The sequence below is a fragment of the Dryas octopetala genome, chromosome 4, assembly GCF_963921425.1.
Source record: "Dryas octopetala chromosome 4, drDryOcto1.1, whole genome shotgun sequence".
Lineage (NCBI taxonomy): Eukaryota > Viridiplantae > Streptophyta > Magnoliopsida > Rosales > Rosaceae > Dryas > Dryas octopetala.
Window position 1 is genome coordinate 3,580,377 of NC_141369.1, and position 23,626 is coordinate 3,604,002.

General features: G+C 35.9%; 3 protein-coding genes and 2 long non-coding RNA genes across 6 annotated transcripts in view; 4 read left to right on the forward strand and 1 right to left on the reverse strand.

Annotated features, from left to right (window-relative positions):
- Positions 1-18,279, reverse strand: part of LOC147286230 (phenylalanine N-monooxygenase CYP79D16-like) — a 41,546-nt gene extending 23,267 nt beyond the window's left edge. The window contains exon 1 of the mRNA XM_086239088.1: positions 17,399-18,279. Within this exon, the coding sequence (XP_086095214.1) occupies positions 17,399-18,193 (795 nt within the window). The 5' untranslated portion in view covers positions 18,194-18,279. The remainder of the gene's footprint in view (positions 1-17,398) is intronic.
- On the forward strand, positions 810-2,671 carry LOC147286232 (uncharacterized). The gene is made up of 4 exons (XR_015121654.1): positions 810-1,191; positions 1,299-1,382; positions 2,372-2,478; positions 2,588-2,671. It is a non-coding gene; the product is annotated as an uncharacterized LOC147286232 (long non-coding RNA).
- On the forward strand, positions 2,761-6,232 carry LOC147286233 (uncharacterized). 2 transcript variants are annotated; one of them, XR_015121653.1, is made up of 4 exons: positions 2,761-2,892; positions 3,159-3,219; positions 4,489-4,561; positions 5,513-5,678. XR_015121653.1 is itself a non-coding variant. In XM_086239089.1 (4 exons), the coding sequence occupies exons 1-4, from the start codon at positions 4,219-4,221 to the stop codon at positions 6,185-6,187; spliced, it is 315 nt and encodes a 104-aa protein (XP_086095215.1). In that variant the 5' UTR covers positions 3,430-4,218; the 3' UTR covers positions 6,188-6,232. The 2 variants fall into 2 exon arrangements, 1 of the variants encoding a protein (XP_086095215.1); XM_086239089.1 differs by lacking the exons at positions 2,761-2,892; positions 3,159-3,219; positions 5,513-5,678 and adding exons at positions 3,430-4,274; positions 5,891-6,019; positions 6,131-6,232.
- Positions 8,894-11,881, forward strand: LOC147286234 (26S proteasome non-ATPase regulatory subunit 4 homolog). Its single transcript, XM_086239198.1, has 8 exons — positions 8,894-8,918; positions 9,285-9,399; positions 9,485-9,694; positions 10,041-10,359; positions 10,516-10,639; positions 11,431-11,534; positions 11,644-11,712; positions 11,807-11,881. The coding sequence occupies exons 3-8, from the start codon at positions 9,516-9,518 to the stop codon at positions 11,879-11,881; spliced, it is 870 nt and encodes a 289-aa protein (XP_086095324.1). The 5' UTR covers positions 8,894-8,918; positions 9,285-9,399; positions 9,485-9,515.
- LOC147286235 (uncharacterized) lies at positions 13,405-14,444 on the forward strand. The gene is made up of 2 exons (XR_015121655.1): positions 13,405-13,857; positions 13,942-14,444. It is a non-coding gene; the product is annotated as an uncharacterized LOC147286235 (long non-coding RNA).
- Positions 18,280-23,626: the final 5,347 nt, after the last annotated feature.

The window sequence follows — 23,626 nt, forward strand, 5'->3', positions numbered from 1 at the left end:
GATCGATCAAGAAAGTGGTAACGTGTTTTGCTTGGCTGATTTGGTTACTATTTTCTTGATGTTTGGTTCAAGAAAATGGTAACTTCAATCAAGAATGCGGTAACTTACCATTTCTTGAGAAAATGTTACCATTTCTTGAGGAAAAAAATCAAGAAAATGGTAAGTTTGGTCAAGCTTGGGCTGAGTTACCACTTTCTTGAACCAAGTTACCATTTTCTTGATCGTTTGATCAAGAAAGTGGTAACATGTTTTGCTTGGCTGATTTGGTTACCATTTTCTTGATGGTTGGTTCAAGAAAATGGTAACTTGGATCAAGAAAATGGTAACTTACCATTTCTTGAGCTAATATTACCATTAGTTGATAAAAAAATCAAGAAAATGGTAAGTTTGGTCAAGATATAATTTTGTGATTGCATGTTCAAATCGGATTGGCAAACAGGAGCTTGTATTTAATACTCGGAGAATGCAATTGCACGTTTGTCTGTATACAGTTGCCATTGTACGTGGTTACCACATTCTTGATGTTAAGTTACCATTTTCTTGAATATAAGATCAAGAAAGTGGTAATTTGGGTTTTATGCAGTTTTGTGAAGTTACCATTTTTTTGATGCATCTCTCAAGAAAGTGGTAACTCTTAGTCAAGATTTGGTAACTTACCAAATCTTGACTGAGTTACCACATTCTTGAGAATGCATCAAAAAAATGGTAACTTCACAAATCACACAGAATTTCCGCCCATTTCACTCTCCATTCAAAATAAAGAACTTAGCCTCACCCAGACTGTCTCTCGCAGCCCTCGCCCTCTCAGTCTCTCACTTTCTCACTGAATCCTCGCCCTCTCAGTCTCTCACTCTCTCACTGAATCCTCGCCCTCTCGCCACCCTCGATCTCGCCATCCTCTCACCGAAAACTCAGAAACCCATCCCAGAAAGATCAGACTCTCTCTCGCCGTCCTGGCACTCTCGTTCAATCCTCGCCCTGTCGGCACCCTTTCGCCATCCTCCCACCAAAAACTCAGCAAACTCAGAAACCCATCCTAGCACGTCCATCGCCCATCATACCAGAAAGCTCAGACCCTCTCTCACTGAGTTTCGAAACCTAGAAACCCAGAAAACTCACTCAGACTCTCTCTCTCACCGAGTTTCGATCTCTCAGAAACTATAAAACTCCGACTCTGTCTCTCTCACCCAGGTTAGGGCTTCGATTTGTTTACATTTGATTTTGTAGTTTTATTCATATATCAAACTCTCTATCTCTTTCATGAATTTAATATTTGGATTTTGAACTAATTTATGCAGGCTCAGAAACAGGCACTTGCAGCAATTTAACCTGAAGCCAAGACACATTGAATGACAAATATTTCTGAGCAGGGATTATCTGTGGTATATTCATTTTTCTAAGGTTCTCCTTTGTGTGTTTGTTTTTGTTAGGAATAAATTTGACTATGACTATGCACAGGGGACAATTACATGCATTAGTTTTATTAAAGAGTGGACAGTTTAGGAATATATGAAGGATTATCACAGTGCACACCTTTATTTCTTTACTATTGATTCTGAATATCATCTTTTCTTTGACCTCTGATATATGAAGGATTACTACCTTTCCAAGAAATTGACTGCGTACTATTTTTTCGTGTGGCAATAAGAGTTTTTTCATTTGTAGTGAATAGTTATAGCTTTCCCTTTTTTCTTTTTAATTTGTGCAAGGAAAAAGAAAAGTGGGGTTTGTTTTTATGCTCTTTTTCTTTTCAAAATCTTGGAAAGGGGGGAGGAGTAAGTAAGTGGGGCTGATTTGTCAGGCTATTTTATTTTCCATGAAGGTTTAAAATTAGATATACTTAACGATGATGAGGTTCCGTTGAAATTATTCAGAAACTTGATCAGGTGGAGAGCAATATTTCTAAATAACTGGAAGGTATGAGATCATGCGTAGTATGGGTTTGTTGATCACCCTTGTAGGCTGGGTCTACAATTCATATGATGACATCCACAAACTGGAAATGCATGCACTGTTTAGCTCTTCCACTATTTTTGGGTGTCAACATTCATTAACTAAACTTTGCACTAGTTGAAAGATAGTATTGCTTTAGGGAGAACAAATTGAAAGTTTTACTTTACCTTAACTTTAAAGCCCATGGTACATTTTGAAGCCATGGTAGACAGTCAAGTGAGATGTATATGTTCGTATTGAAATTATCTTGTTAATACATTGTTTCTACCTAATCTTTTTACGTAAAAAGTAATCTTGTTTTGACTAAATGATTTTACTTTTATGCATCTCTTAATCAAAATTTGTAAACTATATTACTTTTTTGCTCTATGGAAATACACGCAGTACTTTTGATCCTCACATCTTAATTACATTGTAGATTCCCTTCCTCTGAAAAAGCTTCTAAACGAAGAAACTCTTAAGTGGTTTCAGCTAAAGGCCCACTGAGCATACCTGGGGATTACTCACGAAAGCCCCCAGTAGGAGGTAATTTACTACTGATTATAGTATTCAATATTTAGTTTCTTTTTTTGTCCTACTAAAGCTAGAATTTAGTGTTATAATAACCCATTTTTATTTTTCTGAACAACAAAAGTAAATACCAAGTCCAAGTCCCATCGGAGCAGATTTCACTCACCCTGAGAATGGATAAGCTTCCAGCCCCTCCATTGCTACTGTAAAATTCTTTACCTCCAGGAACTTCTTTCCGCAATGTAAGTTGAGACCTTGTTGCTAATGGATGTTTGTACTACTGTAGGTAGTAGCTTTCCATGATTGGCCTGAAGTGACCAAATATGTTGGATTAGTTTGTGCTCAAGCTCAGAGACAGGAACTCATTCAAGATTTATATAAAACATGGCAAGACCCTGTTCGTGGCACAGTCAGTGGTGGCATGATCAGGTATGAGAACTCTAGAATCACTTATTTTGAACTTTCTCAAGGTGCAGTACCTCATTGGTTAACTCCCATTTGCTTGTACCAACCTGTGCTTGCCCATAGGCAAGCACACCAATATTTCCCAAAGTCTAACCTCATACAGCCCCTTCAATTTGTTCCTTCGATATTCTGCTTGCATTTAATGCTACTCCATGATGGAAATTGTTGCCATTTTATTTTTTTGTAAGGAGTTAGTATTCTATCTCAATATCATATTCTCTTTTGTCCAGGGATCTTCTGGTTTCGTGTACGAAGGTAACAGGGCAGAAGCCACTAAGGATTTGAATACAGGTACATGTTTGTAATCCTAGGTCAGTCTGTGCAACAAAACTTGACATTGGAACTGCAAGTTTGTAAAAAATACTTGGGTTACCCTTCAACTAGGTTGCTCTGTTCTTATTTGAATGACAAATATTTCTGATCAGGGATGGCATAAGTGAAGGGCAATTTTATCAAGCCTTACTGTATGCGGTTTATGCCATCTAAATGGTGATAATTGATTATGGGTTTTGCTTCATTATCACTAGTATCAGAATGTTGGAGATAAAAAACGGAAATTTTTGTTGCAAGGAGCATCTAGATGTCTTAACACAATCATGAATCCATTATCAAATCATGTGGCATGTCTTAAAGCAATCTTGGGAATCCATTATCAGTTTACCCCTCCCCTCTAGAAAGTAGTTAATAAAGAAAGAAAAACAAGGATTCAACAATTCAACAAGAAGAATATAGTATGAACTTTTCTTAAGGAAGAAAGTACCCTTCATTGTTAATTGACTTGGCATAGAAGCCTACAGGTCATTCTAATTTACTTTCAATATACTTTCAGTTTCTCTCATTGTAGTTTTCTGTTATTTTTTAGTGTTTGTAATAAGTGGGTTTTGGCTGTTTAATTCTTGATTCCTCACACAGAGGTAATGTTGCTTTTTTCTTTTATTTATTTATAATTTTTGTATGAGTGTTTTATATGTTGAGGAGGAGCAGGTGTATTCTTGATTTTCTGTCATGTTCAAACAATGGATACTGCAGGCAAAAATTTGTAGATATCCATATGTTGTGCAATTACATTCATTCATGATGCAGTAAGCCTTCAGTTGTTCTTTTGATGATCCACCTTTTTTCTTTTGGATGTGAATGTATATTCAATGTAAAGGTTGTAGCTAGAGGATTATAGCTTAGTATATTTTTATAAATTTTTTTTTGTTCTCTACAATTTTTTGAAAATTACCATGACTTCAATTTTGGTCAAGTTATGGAAAAAAGAAACAGGGATACTAATGGTGAAAATGAATGTTTTTTATATTTTCTCTCAAAGGTGATACTAGGGGCTGCTCTCGAGCTATAAGGTATTTTTGAGATATTTCCATTACGAAACCTCAAGTCAGCAGTAGCTTAAGTGCATAATTTTTGTCGTTCTTGATTTGCTGCTAATTATATTTGGCTACCCACTCATTTTTACCCTGGTCTCCTTAATTAATTCATTACAAGTATGCTCACAAGTTTATGACTCTGCTCCCCATTTGCTTGACCCCTATTTTTTTTTTTTTTTTTTTCATGAAGGACTCCTGGGTTAAGCAAACCAACATTCACATTTAAAGAAGTAAATCTGAAGGTGTTTGATCTGCAGGAGAAGGTATTGTTGCAATTATGTTTGTGGATTAAGAAAATAATTGATATATTCTTTTCTTCCATTTCAAATTTCAAATTTCATTTATGCATATATTCAAATCTCAACCATGTTCTTTTCTTAATGATATGAAAAAAGTGATTCATAACTGCAGTTTTTTATTGTATGCAATTTGATAACAAAGTCATCTTTATTGAAGCATCCCAAATAAGATTTTAGATATAATGTTTCAATACTTTAAATTTCTCGTTTAATTTTGTTAATTTTAATCACAGCCTATTTTATGTCATCATTTTCATCTAATTACAATATTATAACATTTTACCTTTTCATCCATTACAATATTTGTCCGTGGCATCAAATATTTTTTGTTTGCCTTTTTCTTTGCGTTTGGTTGCTTGCCTTCTCAAATTTCTTGTATAGATCCCCAGTCCGAAACTCTCACTGAATCTCTTTCTCCCTTAATTTCCTGCTCGATCTCTTTCACTGTTTCCTTCTCATCGATTCTCTCCTTGTAAGAGGCAATCCACACCTAATGTCATTTTAGTGGTCATCTCTTTGCACAACAGAGAAAAGTAGAAAGAACATGCTCAAATCAGTAGTTGTCGATGGTACTCTTCTAGTTTCTTGGTTTGTTTTCGTTCTACTGTTGTGTGCTTGAGAATACCCATAGGTTTCAATGGAACAAAGAAACATAATCATGTTCTGCTGTGCAAATATGCTCTATGGATTCTTGTTTCCTTTCACATGCATCCCAGTAACTAACTTGCACACAAGTAAAACCTATTTTGCAATGGCCTTTTGAACTTGTTTCTAAGAAACTTAACATTTAAACTTAGATGTGTTATGGGATTAATTGACTTTGAGTTTTAAGGAGACTATAGTAAGTTTCAATTTTCTTAAACATCCAACTTCAATAGAAGTTGAGTTGGTAATCACATATTTTGTTTATTCTAGTTTCCAGGCGATGAAAGAAGACATTTAAACCAACTCGAAAGTTTTCACAAATTCAAGTTTGAAGAAGGCAGTAAAGATGCACCCCTGGCCTTCAAATTGCTCTGAGAAGTGATGTGAAGGACCAGTGCTTTCCTTTGGCTGTTAATTGTGCCTCTGTTATATGCTGCAGGGTCTCTCCAAAATAAAAGGATTTGGTAGGTCTATTATATATAATCTTCATTTTAGAAGTTAGGCAAACAGAAGGCTTCTTCTTCTTTTATATTCTGTACTAAATTTTATCATCTTACCAACTTCTGTAATTAAGAAAAACAAGCCGATTCCATCTTTTCATTTCAAAATACCTACGAGTGTCCTGAAATCAATCTTATATTTTTGCAGATTACTCGTTTGGTTAAAAAAAAACATACAGGAAGGACAACCTTGGCAATTGGAGATGGGGCAAATGATGTTGGCATGATTCAAGAGGCTGATATTGGAGTAGGAATCAATGGCATGGAAGGAATGCAGGTAAGCTTTAGAAATGATCTTTGACTTTAGGACTTATTTCTGGTGTCATGGATGATATGTATATGTATAATATACCCTTGTTATTCAATTTGAAATTTGTCGTCTGTGCAGGCTGTTGAGATTTCAAGGACAGATTACAAGCCTTCGGAATGGACATCTTGTATCTAGAGATTTGCATTGTTGGGTTTTTTATTAAAATCTAAGTTGTGAGAGAGATGGACATGTTTTGATGGATAAACTTTGATATCCGAATACTAGTCACTTGTCATTTTGAAATGAAATGTATTAACATCTACTGTTGCTACTTATATTGAAAACAAAGCAGGATGTATTTAATGTAGTAATTTTGAAAAAATGAGTTTAAAATAGTAATTAAAATCGAAGTTGTGACCAAATTCTATCACTAAATGTATCTACAATATTTTAGTGAAGGAATGGTAGGTTTTAGTAATGAAGATTTTGGTCACTATTTCATGTAACCACCAGATCCACCTCATCATATTTTAGGGATGAATATATTTATGTTCCTCACTAAACCATCATCTATAGTGATGAAACATAGGCCTTTAGTGACCAAAATTTTGGTATTTTTGGGATGGAATAGTTCATCAATAAATCAATTTTTTAGTGAGGAAAGACTTTGGTCACTAAAAAGTATAGGTTTTAGTGATGAATATTTTTTGTTCGTCACTAATAGGCTTTAGTCACTTGGTTTGGGTTTCGGTCAATTTAGAAACTTAAACTTAAACTTAAACTTAAACCCTATATTCTATATCCTAAATCCTATTGTGTTTTTTTCAAATTGTAAATCCTATAACTTACCCAATACACTATACCTTAAGATTATAATTCATAGTTGGTAACTTGGTATATAACTATAGAAGCAATTTTGTTGAGAATTTGGGATTGCATGTCAAAACCTGATTGTCAAACAGGAGCTTATGTTTAGTAGTCTGAAAATGCAATTGCTCTTTCGTCTATACACAGTTGCAGTGTGGAACAATTTTTGGCCCACTGATGATGTTACCATTTTCTTGATGTTTGGTTCAAGAAAATGGTAACTTGGATCAAGAAAATGATAACTTACCATTTTTTGAAAAAAAAAAATTACCATTTCTTGAGAACAAAAATCAAAAAAATGGTAACTTTGGTCAAGGTTGGGCTTGGTTACCACTTTCTTGATCAAAGTTACCATTTTCTTAATCGAAAAATCAAGAAAGTGGTAACGTTTTTTGCTTCGCTGATTCCGTTACCATTTTCTTGAGGTTTGGTTCAAGAAAATGGTAACTTCAATCAAGAATGTGGTAACTTACCATTTCTAGAGGAAATGTTACCATTTCTTGAGAAAAAAAATTAAGAAAATGGTAAGTTTGGTGTTGCTTGGGCTGGGTTACCACATTCTTGAACCAAATTACCATTTTCTTGATCGATCGATCAAGAAAGTGGTAACGTCTTTTGCTTGGCTGATTTGGTTACTATTTTCTTGATGTTTGGTTCAAGAAAATGGTAACTTCGATCAAGAATGTGGTAACTTACCATTTCTTGAGGAAATGTTACCATTTCTTGAGAAAAAAAATCAAGAAAATGGTAAGTTTGGTGAAGCTTGGGCTGGGTTACCACCTTCTTGAACCAAATTACCATTTTCTTGATCGATCGATCAAGAAAGTGGTAACGTCTTTTGCTTGGCTGATTTGGTTACTATTTTCTTGATGTTTGGTTCAAGAAAATGGTAACTTCGATCAAGAATGTGGTAACTTACCATTTCTTGAGGAAATGTTACCATTTCTTGAGAAAAAAAATCAAGAAAATGGTAAGTTTGGTGAAGCTTGGGCTGGGTTACCACATTCTTGAACCAAATTACCATTTTCTTGATCGATCAATCAAGAAAGTGGTAACGTCTTTTGCTTGGCTGATTTGGTTACTATTTTCTTGATGTTTGGTTCAACAAAATGGTAACTTCGATCAAGAATGTGGTAACTTACCATTTCTTGAGAAAATGTTACCATTTCTTGAGGAAAAAAATCAAGCAAATTGTAACTTTGGTCAAGATTGGCCTTGGTTACCACATACTTGAACCAAGTTACCATTTTCTTGATCGAACGATGAAGAAAGTGGTAACGTGTTTTGCTTGACTGATTTGGTTACCATTTTCTTCATGGTTGGTTCAAGAAAATGGTAACTTTGATCAAGAATGTGGTAACTTACCATTTCTTGAGAAAATTTGACCATTTCTTGAGAAAAAAGATCAAGAAAATGGTAAGTTTGGTCAACATTGGGCATGGTTACCACATTCTTGAATCAAGTTACCATTTTCTTGGTCGAACGATCAAGAAAGTGGTAACGTTTTTTACCCCACTGATTTGGTTACCATTTTCTTGATGTTTGGTTCGAGAAAATGGTAATTTCAATTAAGAAAATAGTAACTTACCATTTCTTGAGAAAAAAATTAAGAAAATAGTAAGTTTGGTCAAGATATAATTTTGTGATTGCATGTTCAAACCTGATTGGCAAACAGGAGCTTGTAATTAATACTCTGAGAACGCAATTGCCTTTTCATATATATACAGTTGCATGCGTAGGTGGTTACCACATTCTTGATGTGAAGTTATCATATTCTTGAATATAAGATCAAAAAACTGGTAACTTGGGTTTTAGACAGTTTTTTGAAGTTACCACTTTTTTGATGCATCCCTCAAGAAAGTGGTAATTCTTGCTCAAGATTTGGTAAGTTACCAAATCTTGACTGAGTTACCACTTTCTTGAGGGATGCATCAAAAAAATGATAAAACCCAAATCACACAGAATTTCCGCTCATCTCACTCTCCATTCAAAATAAATAACGTAGCCTCACCCAGACTCTCTCTCGCCGCCCTCGCCCTCTCAGTCTCTCACTCTCTCGGTAAGCTATTCCTCCTCTCTTTCGCTTTTTAGCATTCTCTCTACCTCATCCTCTTGGGTTTCTTCTTTATGAAATAGGGTTTCAAATTAGGGGTTTTTTGGGGTTTATGTTTTTCTTCAAATTAGGGGTTTTCTTAGGTTTGTTTGTTTCTTCAAATTAACTACACCTTCGTCCGACACTGGAGTCTCCCATTTTCTGCTTATCAAGGTTTTGTTTAGCTTTGGTTTTATTTTGCATGCTGGCTTTTGTTATTTTAATAGGTGCTTTCTTATCTCTTCTTATTTTTCCATCTTGATGTCCATCAAAGTATCAAACTTTCCTTTTTCTTGTTAATTTATGTGCAATTCTCTAATTCCTTTAATATAGGTCTTGAAATGGGGGGTGAGATGAACATAACAGCTGCAATCCAGGTAGCTCAATTGGCTCTTAAGCATCGCCAAAACTAAAATCAGCAACAGCGGATTATAGTTTTTGCTGGAAGGTAGATAATGCTAAGTTCTGTCTACTTGCCCATTCCTTTTTTCTTTTTTTGTTGTTGACATCTAAAATTTGTTATGTGTGTTCAGTCCTGTTAAATATGAAAAGAAGGTATTGGAAATGATTGGGAAGAAACTGAAGAAGAACAGTGTTGCTCTTGATATTGTTGATTTTGGTGAAGAAGATGATGGGAAGCCAGAGAAGCTGGAGGCCCTTCTTTCTGCTGTTAATAATAATGACAGCAGTCATTTAGTACATGTCCCTCCTGGTCCAAATGCTCTATCTGATGTTCTTATAAGGTACCATCTTTGGTGTTTGTCCATGTCTGTTTATAGAAAAGCTTATAATGCCAAATTTAAAGTTATTTATCACTGGAACTAATTGGAATGTAAGGTTTAGATTCATACCATTTCATTTACAAGTCAAGAACATAAAGAAAGTAGGAAATGACTCAAGTGTATCAAAAACAATATGTTAGTACGGAGAAAGAACATAAAAGTGAGAATAATAGATATTAGAAAGATAAAGGCGAATCTTGAAAAATATCCTCTTTACGATCAAAATATTGTTTACCAAATTATATGAACTATAACAGGATTTCTACTTTCATTTTTATCTTCACCTGTTTTTCGTTTTACTTGGCAGTACACCTGTATTCACTGGCGATGGAGAAGGAGGAAGTGGCTTTGCAGGGGCAGCAGCAGCAGCAACTGCTGCTGCTATTGGTGGTTCGGGCTATGATTTTGGTGTTGATCCCAATATCGATCCTGAGCTTGCTCTTGCCCTTAGAGTCTCCATGGAAGAGGAAAGGGCAAGGCAAGAAGCTGCTGCCAAAAGATCTGCTGAGGAAGCTGCTAGACAAGAAAAAGGAGAGGAACTGTCATCCAAATCAGAGGATGCAACCATGACTGAACATGTTAATGCTTCATCTCTCAACGAGGATAAGAAACTTTCTGATGATATGGTTGGTGTCAGTTCTTATCGTGATGTGTGTTTGTGTTTGCATGTAGCTTTTTGTAGTTCATGAAGTCTTTATTGTGTTGGTTTTTCTCTCATCATTTGTTATCATTCAAAGAACTCCTGTAACCTGAATTGGCCTTGGCATATGTTATGGTGATAGGTTGATGACAATGACTTACTAAAGCAGGCTCTTGCAATGTCGATGAGTAACTCTGGATCTGCTAATTCAGCGGGTGATGCTGAGATGTCAGAGGCAACTAGTGCGGATCAGGAGTTGGCTTTAGGTGTGTTCTTTGATTCCATTTTTTTAATTATTAAGGGGTAGGTGACTGGGTGGTAACTTGAGCTTCTTTTATTTGATTACTTTTTACATGTGGAAAATTATTTACAAGATGCTTCTGTTGTTCTGTTGCATGGACAGTAGTTTAACATGAGATTTGTATCCTTGTTTGACTTTGGAAGATCACATTCCTTTCATTTCAGCAGCATCTAGTTCATCTCTACAACTATTGGACTTCATAGCCATACTTTTTTCTTTTTTTTTCTTGATAAGAAATGCCGTCAGAAGAATATACCAATCATAGGTTTACATTTAGTAGTTCTTTTTTATGTACATGTAAATTACTGGTCCATTTGCTGCATACATTTCACTTTGGACTTTTGTCACTAGTGGTATGAATTGCTGAATTCCATACCTATGAGTCATGGATTCACATAATTCATACTCACAGCCATGGATGCTTAGCTGCCCCAAACCTGCATCATTATTTTGCTCTTTTCTTACATTGTTGTATGCTTGTTACGTGTAAACTTGTTCATGATTTTATGTTTTTTTTATTTTTAAAATTCTCAGTTAAAAGTAAGCTATTAATCGTTGTAAAATCAATGTTAACTATTTATTAATGTGCTGAAGTTGGACATCAAAATCTGAACACCTATCAATGTGGCCTTTTGTTTTGCTTTATATTTAATTTTTGTCTGGTTAATTGATTTGCCAAGCTTCTGAACATTGACAGATAGATTTGATAATATCTGGTTCCTTCCTGCATGCTTATTATTTCTTTGCTGCATGCAGCTCTTCAAATGTCCATGCAGGAAAGTACAGGAGAGCCATCATCCCAGTCAGATGTGAGCAAGGTGTTGGAGGATCAGTCTTTTCTGTCATCTATCCTTGAATCTGTATGTGTAATTGAACCTGTTTTTTTGGCCTGTATGTAATTGAACGTGTCCTGTTGTATTCCATGTATAATTATGTTGCTGTTGACCTGATATTTTATTTTTCTTACAGCTTCCAGGAGTTGACCCCAATGATCCTTCAGTGAAAGATCTTCTTGCATCTCTGAAGAATCAGTCTGATGTGTGTTCACAAACCTTACACATGAAAACTTATTGGGTGACTGGATATGCTTCTGTTTTTGTTTGTTATAAAACTCATTTTCCTGTGGTGTTAGTATCTCTTTTTGCAGTACCAAATTTCTACAATATATTTCCCACTTTTAAATGTTTTTCCTTTCCTGGTATTCTAACCCCAACAAAAGGATGAAGAAGAATTGCTTCTGTATCTTCAAAGTAAGGAGTCAAATTAAGAATTCAATTCCAACTTTGATAATGAATGCCTTGGTTGTTTTGACCTATATTGATTTCCTTAGAACCATCTGGTTCCTCTTTTGCAGACCACAGAGCTGTTCGTTTTAGAGGAAGGCTTCTTTATTTCGTGGGAGGATGATACAAAAACAGATGCAGAACAGGATTTTAGAGATTATATTACAAGTTAATCAAAATATGCTGCATTTTACCTCATGTTGCAGGGAATGTAAACAATGGCATGAACTGTGCCAAACTTCATGGCATCATTTATGGCTGTTTTATTCAATTAAAAGGAGGAAAGAACAAATAGATTTGTGATGCTTTGAATTTAATGTTTATTGTCCTCGAAGTTTCTGAATGATTTCTCCCTCCTCCCTTTGGTCCTTTTTTCCTTGTGATATAGTCTGCCTAATAGGTTGTTCAATCATTCAGGCGTCATTCAATCAAATCTGCACCATTGTATCACACATTCAATCAAATCTGCACCATTGTATCACACATTCACAGCTAATGAAAATTTCCTAGTGCAGTAAAAAAAAAAAAAAAAAAAAACAAATGAAAATCATGTAGTGGTATTGCAATGCCTTATCAAGAAAGGGAAAGTCTTAAAAGTTTAAAAGGTAATCCGGCCACCAAGAATGACCTTCTTGGGTGACATAAACAGGCTGCATTACCTATATTTGCTGTTTAGCTTGGCATGAAAATCATATGTGGCTTCATTTGTTTTTTCTTTTCGAACTTGCTGAGAGTTATATACTTGGCCTAATGTGGCTGAGGGAAGAGTTTTCTATATCATTGCTTGAAAAAAGGCTACTCTCTTGTTGGGTGGACCATGATGCCTTCTCATCAATGTGCACCACTTCTAAGTACTTCCATTTGAAAGAAGCTGAAATTTGTTGGGTGGCATCAAAATCAGGTCATATTATTCATGACCAAACCGTACATTGAGCATATATATTTGTGAGGGTTATAAACTCAGATCCTAGAAAACAAATGATCCACATCACAAGTTGTGGGACTGATTGAGTATTTTGTCAAGTGGTGGGTCATTCACATGAGGGGTATGTTTCCCCATACATGTCCATGCATTCTCTTGTATGCACCTGTCCTGGATTCTAGTGCTTTGTATTTTCTAACCCTTTCTCTCACAGATGACTCATGTTATCACAAATATAAGGTGAAGATTTGCAACATTATTTTAATGCTCCTGGTTTTAGGTTTGATCAAGATTTAATGATCCTAGTTGTTTATATCTAGATATTGCAGACTTAGTTCTAAAAATAAATATGTATGGGTTACAGATCAATGGAAATCTGCACTGAAATTTCAGTTCTTATATTCTTCTTCATGTTAATCAAATTATAGCTAGAATACTTCCACTTTGCAAAAGTTTTCCTTTTGTTGCACATTGTATTTCAATAAATTAATATTACCATTGGCTTCCAGCGAGTGGGCCTGGGAGGTGCAAGGTAAACAATGGAGGTGGTTGGCATGAAGCTCAAGATGGACATGCATATTCTGCTTGTACGGTAAGTGATCTTTATGTGTTCCCTTTTTTTAAAAAAAAAAAAAAACAAAACAAAACATTCTGCTCTTGGAAAATATATTTATTTTAAATTCCTATTATTTCTCTAAACATGATGATGGAGAGGTCAAATACAAGTGTCCTGTTGGGTTTAAAGGTGATGGTGTCAAAAGTTGTGAAGGTAAGAGAAATTAACGTCTTGGTATTTTTTGTTGTTGTTTTTCAATTTCACTGTAATAGGAAATAAATCTAGTAATGCATTGATGTCTAAATAGCTCAAGTTCAGAAATTAAAGTCATGTTTTTGTACTGTGACAACAATGGTTCGATGCAATATATTGCCAATTTTGAAGGTAATCAACGCCCAGCCTGGGGATGCAAAGGGACTAATGTAAGTGAACGTTTTTGTTAAGTTTGGCCGACCATTTGTGCAACCAAAACATTGAAATGTCATAATGCATGTGTTTTGTATTAGGGTAAGGCTGACTGCCATGGCTGGATATGGGTAGATTAGTACAAGAACTGTGGATTCACCAATGTTTCGGCATCACAACCACCCAAAGATACCGGAGTGTCAAATGTCGCGGATTCATCACAAGGGTCAGCTGCCCCTGATTTATCTCAACAGTCCAGACCCCTGGATTTGGTGGATGAAGAACCTGGGAACGACTATCATTCAGAGTCATCGCCAGACTGCACCCCTGCCAATTAGCGTCCATGGTGGCCATCTGACTCATCGTGGTCACCTGATCCTGATGAAATTTACTCCCCGTATTAACAAATGTAATTATAATGTGCAAAACTGGTTGTGACGTCACTAAACTTAGCAGGCTACAATCAGGAAGATTGCTGTTACTCTTGATTAATTTTGCAGTTTTCATGTTGTGAGAATTGCTTCTTGGGTATCTGCTTGGTTATTGTTGTACTAAGACTCAATCTAAGTACTATGGATGAAGTGTATGCTTGGCCATTTTATTTTATGCATTTTGTTCGTTCTGTTGTTTATGGATGTGAGTAATGTGACTGTGTATATATGAATACGTGGCTGCATTGTTTGGTAAATAAATGACGTATTGGTGTGCATCCTGAAAATTATGACAATTAAGTTATTGAGACGTTAATAAGTTCATGTTCGTTAGTAAATATTCAGGCACTCCAATTTAAACTAGCAGAGGATAATTGGGTATGTTAGACTAGACAAATACATTCATTTAAGAAGAGATGCTGAAAAACATAATGTCATGGGCAGGGGCTTGCCTCTGCAATAATATGCCTTATAGGAACCCTAGTTGTGCACGAGGATGCAGTAGACCTATCATTCAATCCCATGCAGAGTTCCATGTGTCCAAGAAGGAGGCAGATTCTTCAACAGATGCTGCCTCTGGCGCGTTTCCAGACTAGTCAAACTGTGTAATTTTGGATTGCATGTCAAAACCTGATTGTCAAACAGGAGCTCGTATTTAGCACTCTGAGAATGCAATTGCCCTTTCGTGTATACACAGTTGCAGTGCGAAACCTTTTTTTGGCCCAGTGATATTCAGCAACATGTAAATGCTTGATTCTAACATTGCTTGTTTATTAAGTCAAAACTATTACAAGGGGATCAATTAAATTTATAGTCTTTATGAAACTAGACAAACTCACATCTCCACGAAAAAGTTAAGTACATGTAGGGAATCAAATTGTAAGAGAAATGAGCTAAAAGGCTTCCGCCAAAATATATTAGTAGGAACCACAGTTACTGTCTAAATGTATAAATATGAGTGGTTTGGGTTTTGGTTAAATTAGAAACTTAAACTTAAACCCTATATTATATATCCTAAATCCTATTGTGTTTTTTTAAAATTTTAAATCCTATAACTTACCCAATACCCTATACCTTAAGACTATATTTCATAGTTGGTAATTTGGTATATAACTATAGAAGCAATTTTGTTCAGAATTTTGGATTGCATGTCAAAACCTGATTGTCAAACAGGAGCTTGTATTTAGTAGTCTGTGATTGCAATTGCCCTTTCGTCTATACACAGTTGCAGTGCGAAACGATTTTTGGCCCAGTGATGAAGTTACCATTCTCTTGATGTTTAGTTCAAGAAAATGGTAACTTGGATCAACAAAATGGTAACTTACCAATTTTTGACAAAAAGTTACCATTTCTTGAGAAAAAAATCAAGAAAATGGTAACTTTGGTCAAGGTTGGGCTTGGTTACCACTTTCTTGATCGAAGTTACCATTTTCTTGATCGAACGATCAAGAAAGTGGTAACGTTTTTGCCCCACTGATTTGCTTACCAGTTTCTTGAGGATTGGTTCAAGAAAATGGTAACTTGGGTCAAGAAAATGGTAACTTACCATTTCTTGAGAAAAAGTTACCATTTCTTGAGAAAAACAATCAAGAAAATGATAACTTTGGTCAAGATTTGGCTTCGTTACCATATTCTTGACTGAGGTTACCATTTTCTTGATCGAACGATCAAGAAAGTGGTAACATTTTTTGCCCCACTGATTTGGTTACCATTTTCTTGATGTTTGGTTCAAGAAAATGGTAACTTGGATCAAGAAAATGGTAACTTACCATTTCTTAAGAAAAAGTTACCATTTCTTGAGAAAAAAAATCAAGAAAATGGTAACTTTGGTGAAGGTTGGGCTTGGTTACCACTTTCTTGATCAAAGTTACCATTTTCTTGATCGAACAATCAAGAAAGTGGTAACGATTTTTTCTTGGCTGATTTGGTTACCATTTTCTTGAGGATTGGTTCAAGAAAATGGTAACTTGGACCAAGAAAATGGTAACTTACCATTTCTTGAGAAAAAATTACCATTTCTTGAGGAAAAAAATCAAGAAAATGGTAACTTTGTTCAAGGTTGGGATTGGTTACCACATTCTTGAACCAAGTTACCATTTTCTTGATCGAACGATCAAGAAAGTGGTAACGTTTTTTGCTTGGCTGATTTGGTTACCATTTTCTTGAGGATTGGTTCAAGAAAATGGTAACTTGAATCAAGAAAATGGTAACTTACCATTTCTTGAGAAAAAGTTACCATTTTTTGAGGAAAAAAATCAAGAAAGTGGTAACTTTGGTCAAGATTGGGCTTCGTTACCACATTCTTGAACCAAGTTACCATTTTCTTGATCGAATGATCAAGAAAGTGGTAACGTTTTTTGCCCCACTGATTTGGTTACCATTTCTTGAGGATTGGTTCAAGAAAATGGTAACTTGGATCAAGAAAATGGTAACTTACCATTTCTTGAGAAAAAGTTACCATTTCTTGAGGAAAAAAATCAAGAAAATGGTAACTTTGGTCAAGATTGGGCTTGGTTACCATATTCTTGAACCAAGTTACCATTTTCTTGATCGAACGATCAAGAAAGTGGTAACGTTTTTTGCCTCACTAATTTGTTACCATTTTCTTGATGTTTGGTTCAAGAATATGGTAACTTTGATCAAGAAAATGGTAACTTACCATTTCTTGAGAACAAGTAACCATTTCTTGAGGAAAAAAATCAAAAAAATGGTAATTTTGGTCATGATTGGGCTTGGTTACCACATTCTTGAACCAAGTTACCATTTTCTTGATCGAACGATCAAAAAAGTGGTAACTTGGTTTGAGGCAAGGTTTTGGTTACCATTTTCTTGATGTTTGGTTCAAGAAAATGGTAACTTGGATCAAGAATATGGTAAGTTACCACATCTTGATCAAGAGTTACCATTATCTTGAGGGATGCATCAAAAAAATGGTAAAACTTGTTTACCAGTTCAGCAGGTTCTCTATTTTTTTTTTTTTTTTTTTTGGTGCAGGCATTCTATGCCTGCAGTCATTATAGAAGCTCCCAAGTAAAAATGCAATAAAAAAATTAATTACTTAATAGAGAGCAAAAGTTTGAGAGCTTGAGCAGGGGTTTGGAAATTAAGAAAAGGAAAGTGTTCTTACAAGAATTTGCGCCTTGATTTCTGCAGATGTTAATAATGGAGCCCCAGTTGAGGGGTCAGTAAGCTGAATTAGAACATCAAGAATGTCTTGAGCCTCCTCACTCTTTTTCTTTATCCCATTTCTCCACAAGTGAATCCTTTCATCAATGACGGGATCATTGTATTTTTTTATACTTTCCAGAGCATTGCGGAGGATATGTTCGTGACCGTCTAAATCAAATAGTCGCAACCATGGTAGGTAATCTGATATGCTAAATGCATTAATATATCCGAGAATTTTGAAAAGCGAATCAACATGCTCTATTTCCTCCGGACCTGGCCCACCATCTACCATTCCTTTTCCGAAGGATCTTTTGTTAAGCATCAATTTCCTAATCACATTTCCACAATAATGTTGTGCCACAGTGCGTACGTTCACTATGCCACCCTCGTCAACGTTGCACAAATTATACACGCAACGAGTAAGGTGATCAGCTTCTTCCATTCTTTTATCTTGAAGCCAACGGTGCCTTTGAGCTGAAAGCACCTCACTGGTGACGACTCTCCTCATCTTCTTCCATTGATTGCCGTAAGGTGTTAGAGCTACTGTCAAGTAGCCATAGGTTGGTAATTCTGTGGACATGTGAACAGGTCTTGAGGAAAAAGTGCTGTCTTGCCTAAGCAAGAACTCTTGTCCCACTTCAGGAGAAGTAACAGTAATGACATGAACTCTCCCAAGACGGATGCATGCAATTTCAGTGTTCATTTTATCCATCATTCTATGTATCCATCGGAATGCCGGTTTGTTACCGACCATCCAATGTAGGCACCCAATGATAGGCAAGGGTTTGGGCCCTGGAGGAAGTACTGGACCTCGGCCTCCTCGTTTCGGTTGTCTCTTTTGGTAACCTAGCAGCAGATTTAACTTATGTAGCGCAAGTGTTAAAACTGCCAATGCTATCAAGATGGCCGAGGAAAAGGTGGATGAGATGTTAGTGAATGCAGTGGATGTGGATACAGTGGATGTGGTGTTAGTGAATGCCATTATATATGTTATGAAACAAAGCTTTGTGCAACAAGGTTCACAATTCAAATTATTGTGAACCAGTGTTGCAATGTTTCGTACTCGTTCCTAGCAACATAGCTAGCCTTATATAGTACTAGATCGATTTTAAAAATGGCAAGGACTGACTGGGTTAGTTGGTACTACGAGCTTTATTAATTCTTGTTTTATCTTTTATAAGGAAAATGAACTTCATTTTATGGCCACTGTTACTGACTTACTGCCAGAGCACAAATTTATGCAGCCAGAGGTAAAAGTGCTCGCCTTGGTGATTACATTTCTTGTCCAATTTTTATTAGAATTTGGAAGTTGTGACTAGCTTGTGACGATGACACACCCTTTTTGAATCTCATTTATGGAAATATCCCGAAAGCAATCATAATATTACCTCCTTGATGGTGTTGTAGGACGTCACAAGGAGAGAAAATATAATAAACATTCATTTTCGTCATTATTATCCTTGTTTCTTTTTTCAATAACTTGTACAAAATTGAATTCATGGTATTTTCAAAAAATTTTAGAGAACATAAAAAAAGAAAGAGAAAAAGATACTAAGCTATAATCCTCTAGCTACAACCTTTACATTTCACATCCAAAAGAAAAAAGGTGAATCATCAAAAAAACAACTGAAGCTTTACTGCGTTATGAATGAATGTAATTGTACAACATATGGATAGAATGTAATTGGAAATGTCTCGCCACATCAGCGTGTCAGTCCGCGTAAGCACCTTGTCAACAATTCAAATTTTTCTAAATTCTCCCAACTTAAAAAATTCATCAAAAATACACCTGAGCTTTGAAAAATCTTCTGAAATTTCCTACGGACTCGTAAGACTGAGTACTAATTATCTATAGTCTCAAAATATTATTTTGATCTCCAAAACTTTTATGAAAAATCCAACTTTTTCAAATAATATTCCAAAAAATCAAATAATAGCCTAAAATAATTACCCAACTTCAATAATTCGTAACTCCCTCATTCGAACTCCAATTTCAACGAAACACACATCGTTAAACTCAGAAAAACAAGATCTACACTACTAAGGTCTAACCTTAGTCACTTGGACTTCATAAAAATTTGTCAATTCTAAGAATAAAACTTAGCAAACCGGAAAATAAAATACGCAAAAATTTTAGGGTCTTACACATTAAATGCTTGGCCACGTGTCATTACACTGGTGGATAGTACAGGAGACAAGATCTGAGGCAAGTCTTAGTCAAGCCACCTTGATGTTAGCCGCTTGCAAAAGAGCAAGCGCAATCACATCAGACAAGACCCAGAGGTCAAAAGAAAGGACACCACTAGAGGTGTCAGAGCCATTCTCCTAGGTGGCCGACCTACCCTGCAAATGGGATATAATAGTCCCGCGGGTGGCAGGAGTACTTCACCTATAAAAGGAGGAACGATCCTCAAGTAAAGGGTTCGAACATTTTAACTTGAGCATATACATTTGAGTAGAGATACATATTCTCTCTCTCTGTGTCTCTCTCTAAAGGCTAACTTAAGTATCAGATAGTCCATGGTCGCCAGACGAGTTCACTTTTCTTGAAGTGCAGGAGTCAAAACTGCCAAGAAGTAGACCGGAGGGTGGCCGAACTGACCGTGAGGCGCCGTAGTCTAGTTCGGCATTGGCTATGAGAATTTTTCCCTCCACAATTATCTTTCATTATCTGCAGGTTGTTCACTGCTAATGAAGGAGGTGTTTACTATGGTTAGAAAATCATTTGATGTGAGAAAGGCATATGAAATGTTATAGAGATAATTTTGCCTCTTACTTGAACTATATATATTGATTTTTTTCATTTTTTTATTCATTTGGTTACAAATTAAAGGATAAGAGGGGAGAAAACTCCTTCACCGACGACACCGTTTCGAGCAGCTTCAGAACCTTCTCCACTGTCGAAGTTTTCGAATTCGGGTTGGAGAGCGACTTGGATAGAAACTTCACCACTCCTAAATGGACAAACACCAAAGAAAAATAGATTTGAAAAAAACCCTCAGCCAAATCAAAATCTTATTATAGAAAAACCTTGTTGCCAAATCAAAAAGTATTCGATCTGATCTATTGCATCAAAGTGAATCCTTGGGTTGGCCTGCAAAATAAAACACAAAAACTAAATATTAAATTTAATTAGAAGACCCATAAATGAACAAAGAATCAAGAGACACACAAGAACCCCTCTTATTTTGAAGTAAAAACGAAGGGAAAATAAGATGGAGAAAATAAGAAGAAAAACAAAAGCGTTTGCACTTGTTTGCGGCGAGGAAAGATTGAAGAAGAAAAAAGATGAGGAGCGGCACAGAGGGGCGAAGAAGAAGAAATGAAATTTCATTTAGATTATGACCTATTCTAGCGGTTTGGACCGCCAGGATTAAATAAAAAAATACATGTGCTGGCGGCCCAATCCGACAGGATTGAGTTTGGCCACTAGCTGGACTTTTCCTGTGTGAGAGTTTTCCCGCTTAAGCATTCATGTCGGTTTAACTTGCCAGGAAATTTGTTCCTAGCGGTTTAATCCGCCACGTCAGAGAATTTATGTCAGACTAATGGATCTACCAAGACTATTTGAGCATTGCTGGCGGACAGAGATAATCCGCCAGTACTGTTCGCCAAGAAAGACCTGTTTCATAGTAGTGACTATCAAAAACCCAAGAAAAGTAGGGGGCCCACAAGTAGAGCCCCTTAATCGAACTCCTTTTATAATTACATCCATCATTCTAATCTTACTTTCAAACTAATCGTGTACTCGTGAAGATTGAATTGCAAATTTGAAATTCAAACCTTTAGTCAAAATGACATCGTTTTGAGTCCAGCCCCTTCAGTCACTCAAAACGACGTCGTTTTGTGTCATCCATGGCACTTCTTTTAGAATTGTCAAAAACGCTTTCAAATTAGTAAAAGCACTTTTGGTAGCGTTTGACAAAAATAAATAGAAGTGCTTCTGAGTTATAAAAGCGCTTTTAAGGGGTTTTTTTGAGAAACACCTGTCAGGTGCTTCCTAGCACTTTCAAGTGCTTTTGCATGAACAACTTAAAAGTTTTATAAAAATTTATATGTGCTTCTTAATATAAGCGTTTCTAATAACAGCGTTACTAAATAAAAGTGCTTCTAAGAAGCAATGCCAAACGGGCCCTTAATTTTTCTATTGTTAAATTCTTGATTTTTCTCTTTTTAGAGCCTGGAGAGATGATCAACGACGACTAAGGTCTCAAATGGTGTCGTCGGCACCGAAAAAGGCTGATTAGTGCTAGGTACACTAGAACAAAAGGAGCGTATGCGATTTTAAATTAGGAGCGTATGTTGCTATCTCTGATTTTGACGCCATTGTCGGTACCCCTCTCTCTCTCCCTCTCTTTTGATTCATGATTTCTTTTTGTTATTATACGCTATTTTCTTGCAAATCCAACAACAAAAATGCTTCGAGAGCGCAATTGCGATTCCAAGCCTTCCCTGTGGCCTATCGCAGGTTTGTTTATGTGCGCTCTTTTTTCCTTTTCTTTTTGTTTTGTTCATTTTAAGAAAACTTTTTCCTCCGATTTTCTGCTTTTTTTCTTGAATTTTTGTTTTCCGCTACAAAAGGTATGTGAAATATTATGGAGATAATTCTGCATCTTACTTGTCATGTCTTGATTGGCTTGTATGATCTGAATTCAACATTTGTTCTTTACTGGATGTAATCTCTTCGCATTGTATGAACATAATTTTTGTCCAGTTTTTGTACCTTGCCCCTAGTCTTAACCACATTTAGATGATGTTAATTTACCATTTACCTAGAGTATAATATTTTACGATGCATATATATTATCTCAGGGAGAACTTCAATGCAAACATATGTACGACACAATTACTACTCATTTATGCTTAATATGCTAATAAGTGCTTTTGAAAAGGACTTCTATTTTACTTCTAAGCTTATGTGATTGAATTGATTAATCTGCTCCTATGGAGGGTAAACAGTTGAAGCACTCATTGAAAATGAGTTGCTTGCTAGCTTTGTAAGCCATCACACTTGTTCAAGTTTACAGCTTGTGGGGTTGTCCAAAGAAGATAGCAAAGATTACTAATCTGTTCTGTGTATGCATCTATACAAAGACAAAAAATCAGGAGTAAAGAATGCTAATTTGGTCAGCATATCAAAGTAAGAATAAAAAGGTGAAAGATATTTGAAAATCATGTTGCAGCACAATAATGAAGAATTTGTAATCAAGCAGCACTAGTACTATTACTAGAACACCCAGAACTAACATTTTTCTTGTTAATGGATTTGTTTATTTAAAAATTATGGATGAAGATTGCATATCTGCACAAAGCATATTTTAAAAAAATCCAAGACAACCACAACTAAGGAGATTCAATTCAAAAAGGAAAAAAAATTGCAGTCGCGGAGGACCTGAGGGGGCGGGTCTTTGATTGCTTGTGATTCGGGTTGGGGTTTTCTAAGATTGTGATTTATGAATGGGAATGCGTGGTGTAGAGGAGAGAGATCAGTAGAGAGGGAAAAGGGGTTGTGAGAGAGACCAGATCTGTATTTTAATATTAATAGATAGTTTGTTCTCTTCCTATTTCAAATGTATGTATTGTTTTTTATTTGTTTTAAAAAATGGGGATATTTAAAAATTATTATGGATGAAGATTATTGATCCCCAGGCATTGCCTTGTTCATGGCCGGCCTTGTTTAGATAAGCAAGTTTAAGTTGAGGAGTGTGTAATTTCCTATGTACGTAGTTGCTTTCAATGAGAGCATTAATATCATGTCTTGTTTGGCTGGCTTGGACTTGATTTTTTGATGAGTACTGATCAATAGATGTGGTTCATGAAATAGTTAAATGAATCATATGACCAGCTTTACCCAGGCACATGGGTGACTGCTCAATTGAGATCATCAATCTTGGCAACGTGCTCAGAAAAGAAGACAATTAATATTATGGAGATAATTCTGCATCTTACTTGTCATGTCTTGATTGGCTTGTATTATTGATGAAAAGTTTTGATCCCGCAGTCACCCAACCGCAGCAGTCACGTGGGTGACTGCTCAATTGAGATCAATCATGGCAACATGCACAGAAAAGAAGACAAATATCACAGCAGCAAGTGATTGGAACAGAATCAAAGAAGATTTGTGCTCTATCTTAAAAAAGAGATCTTGTGGGTTAGAGTGTTAGACAATCCAGCAAAGGGGCGAAAA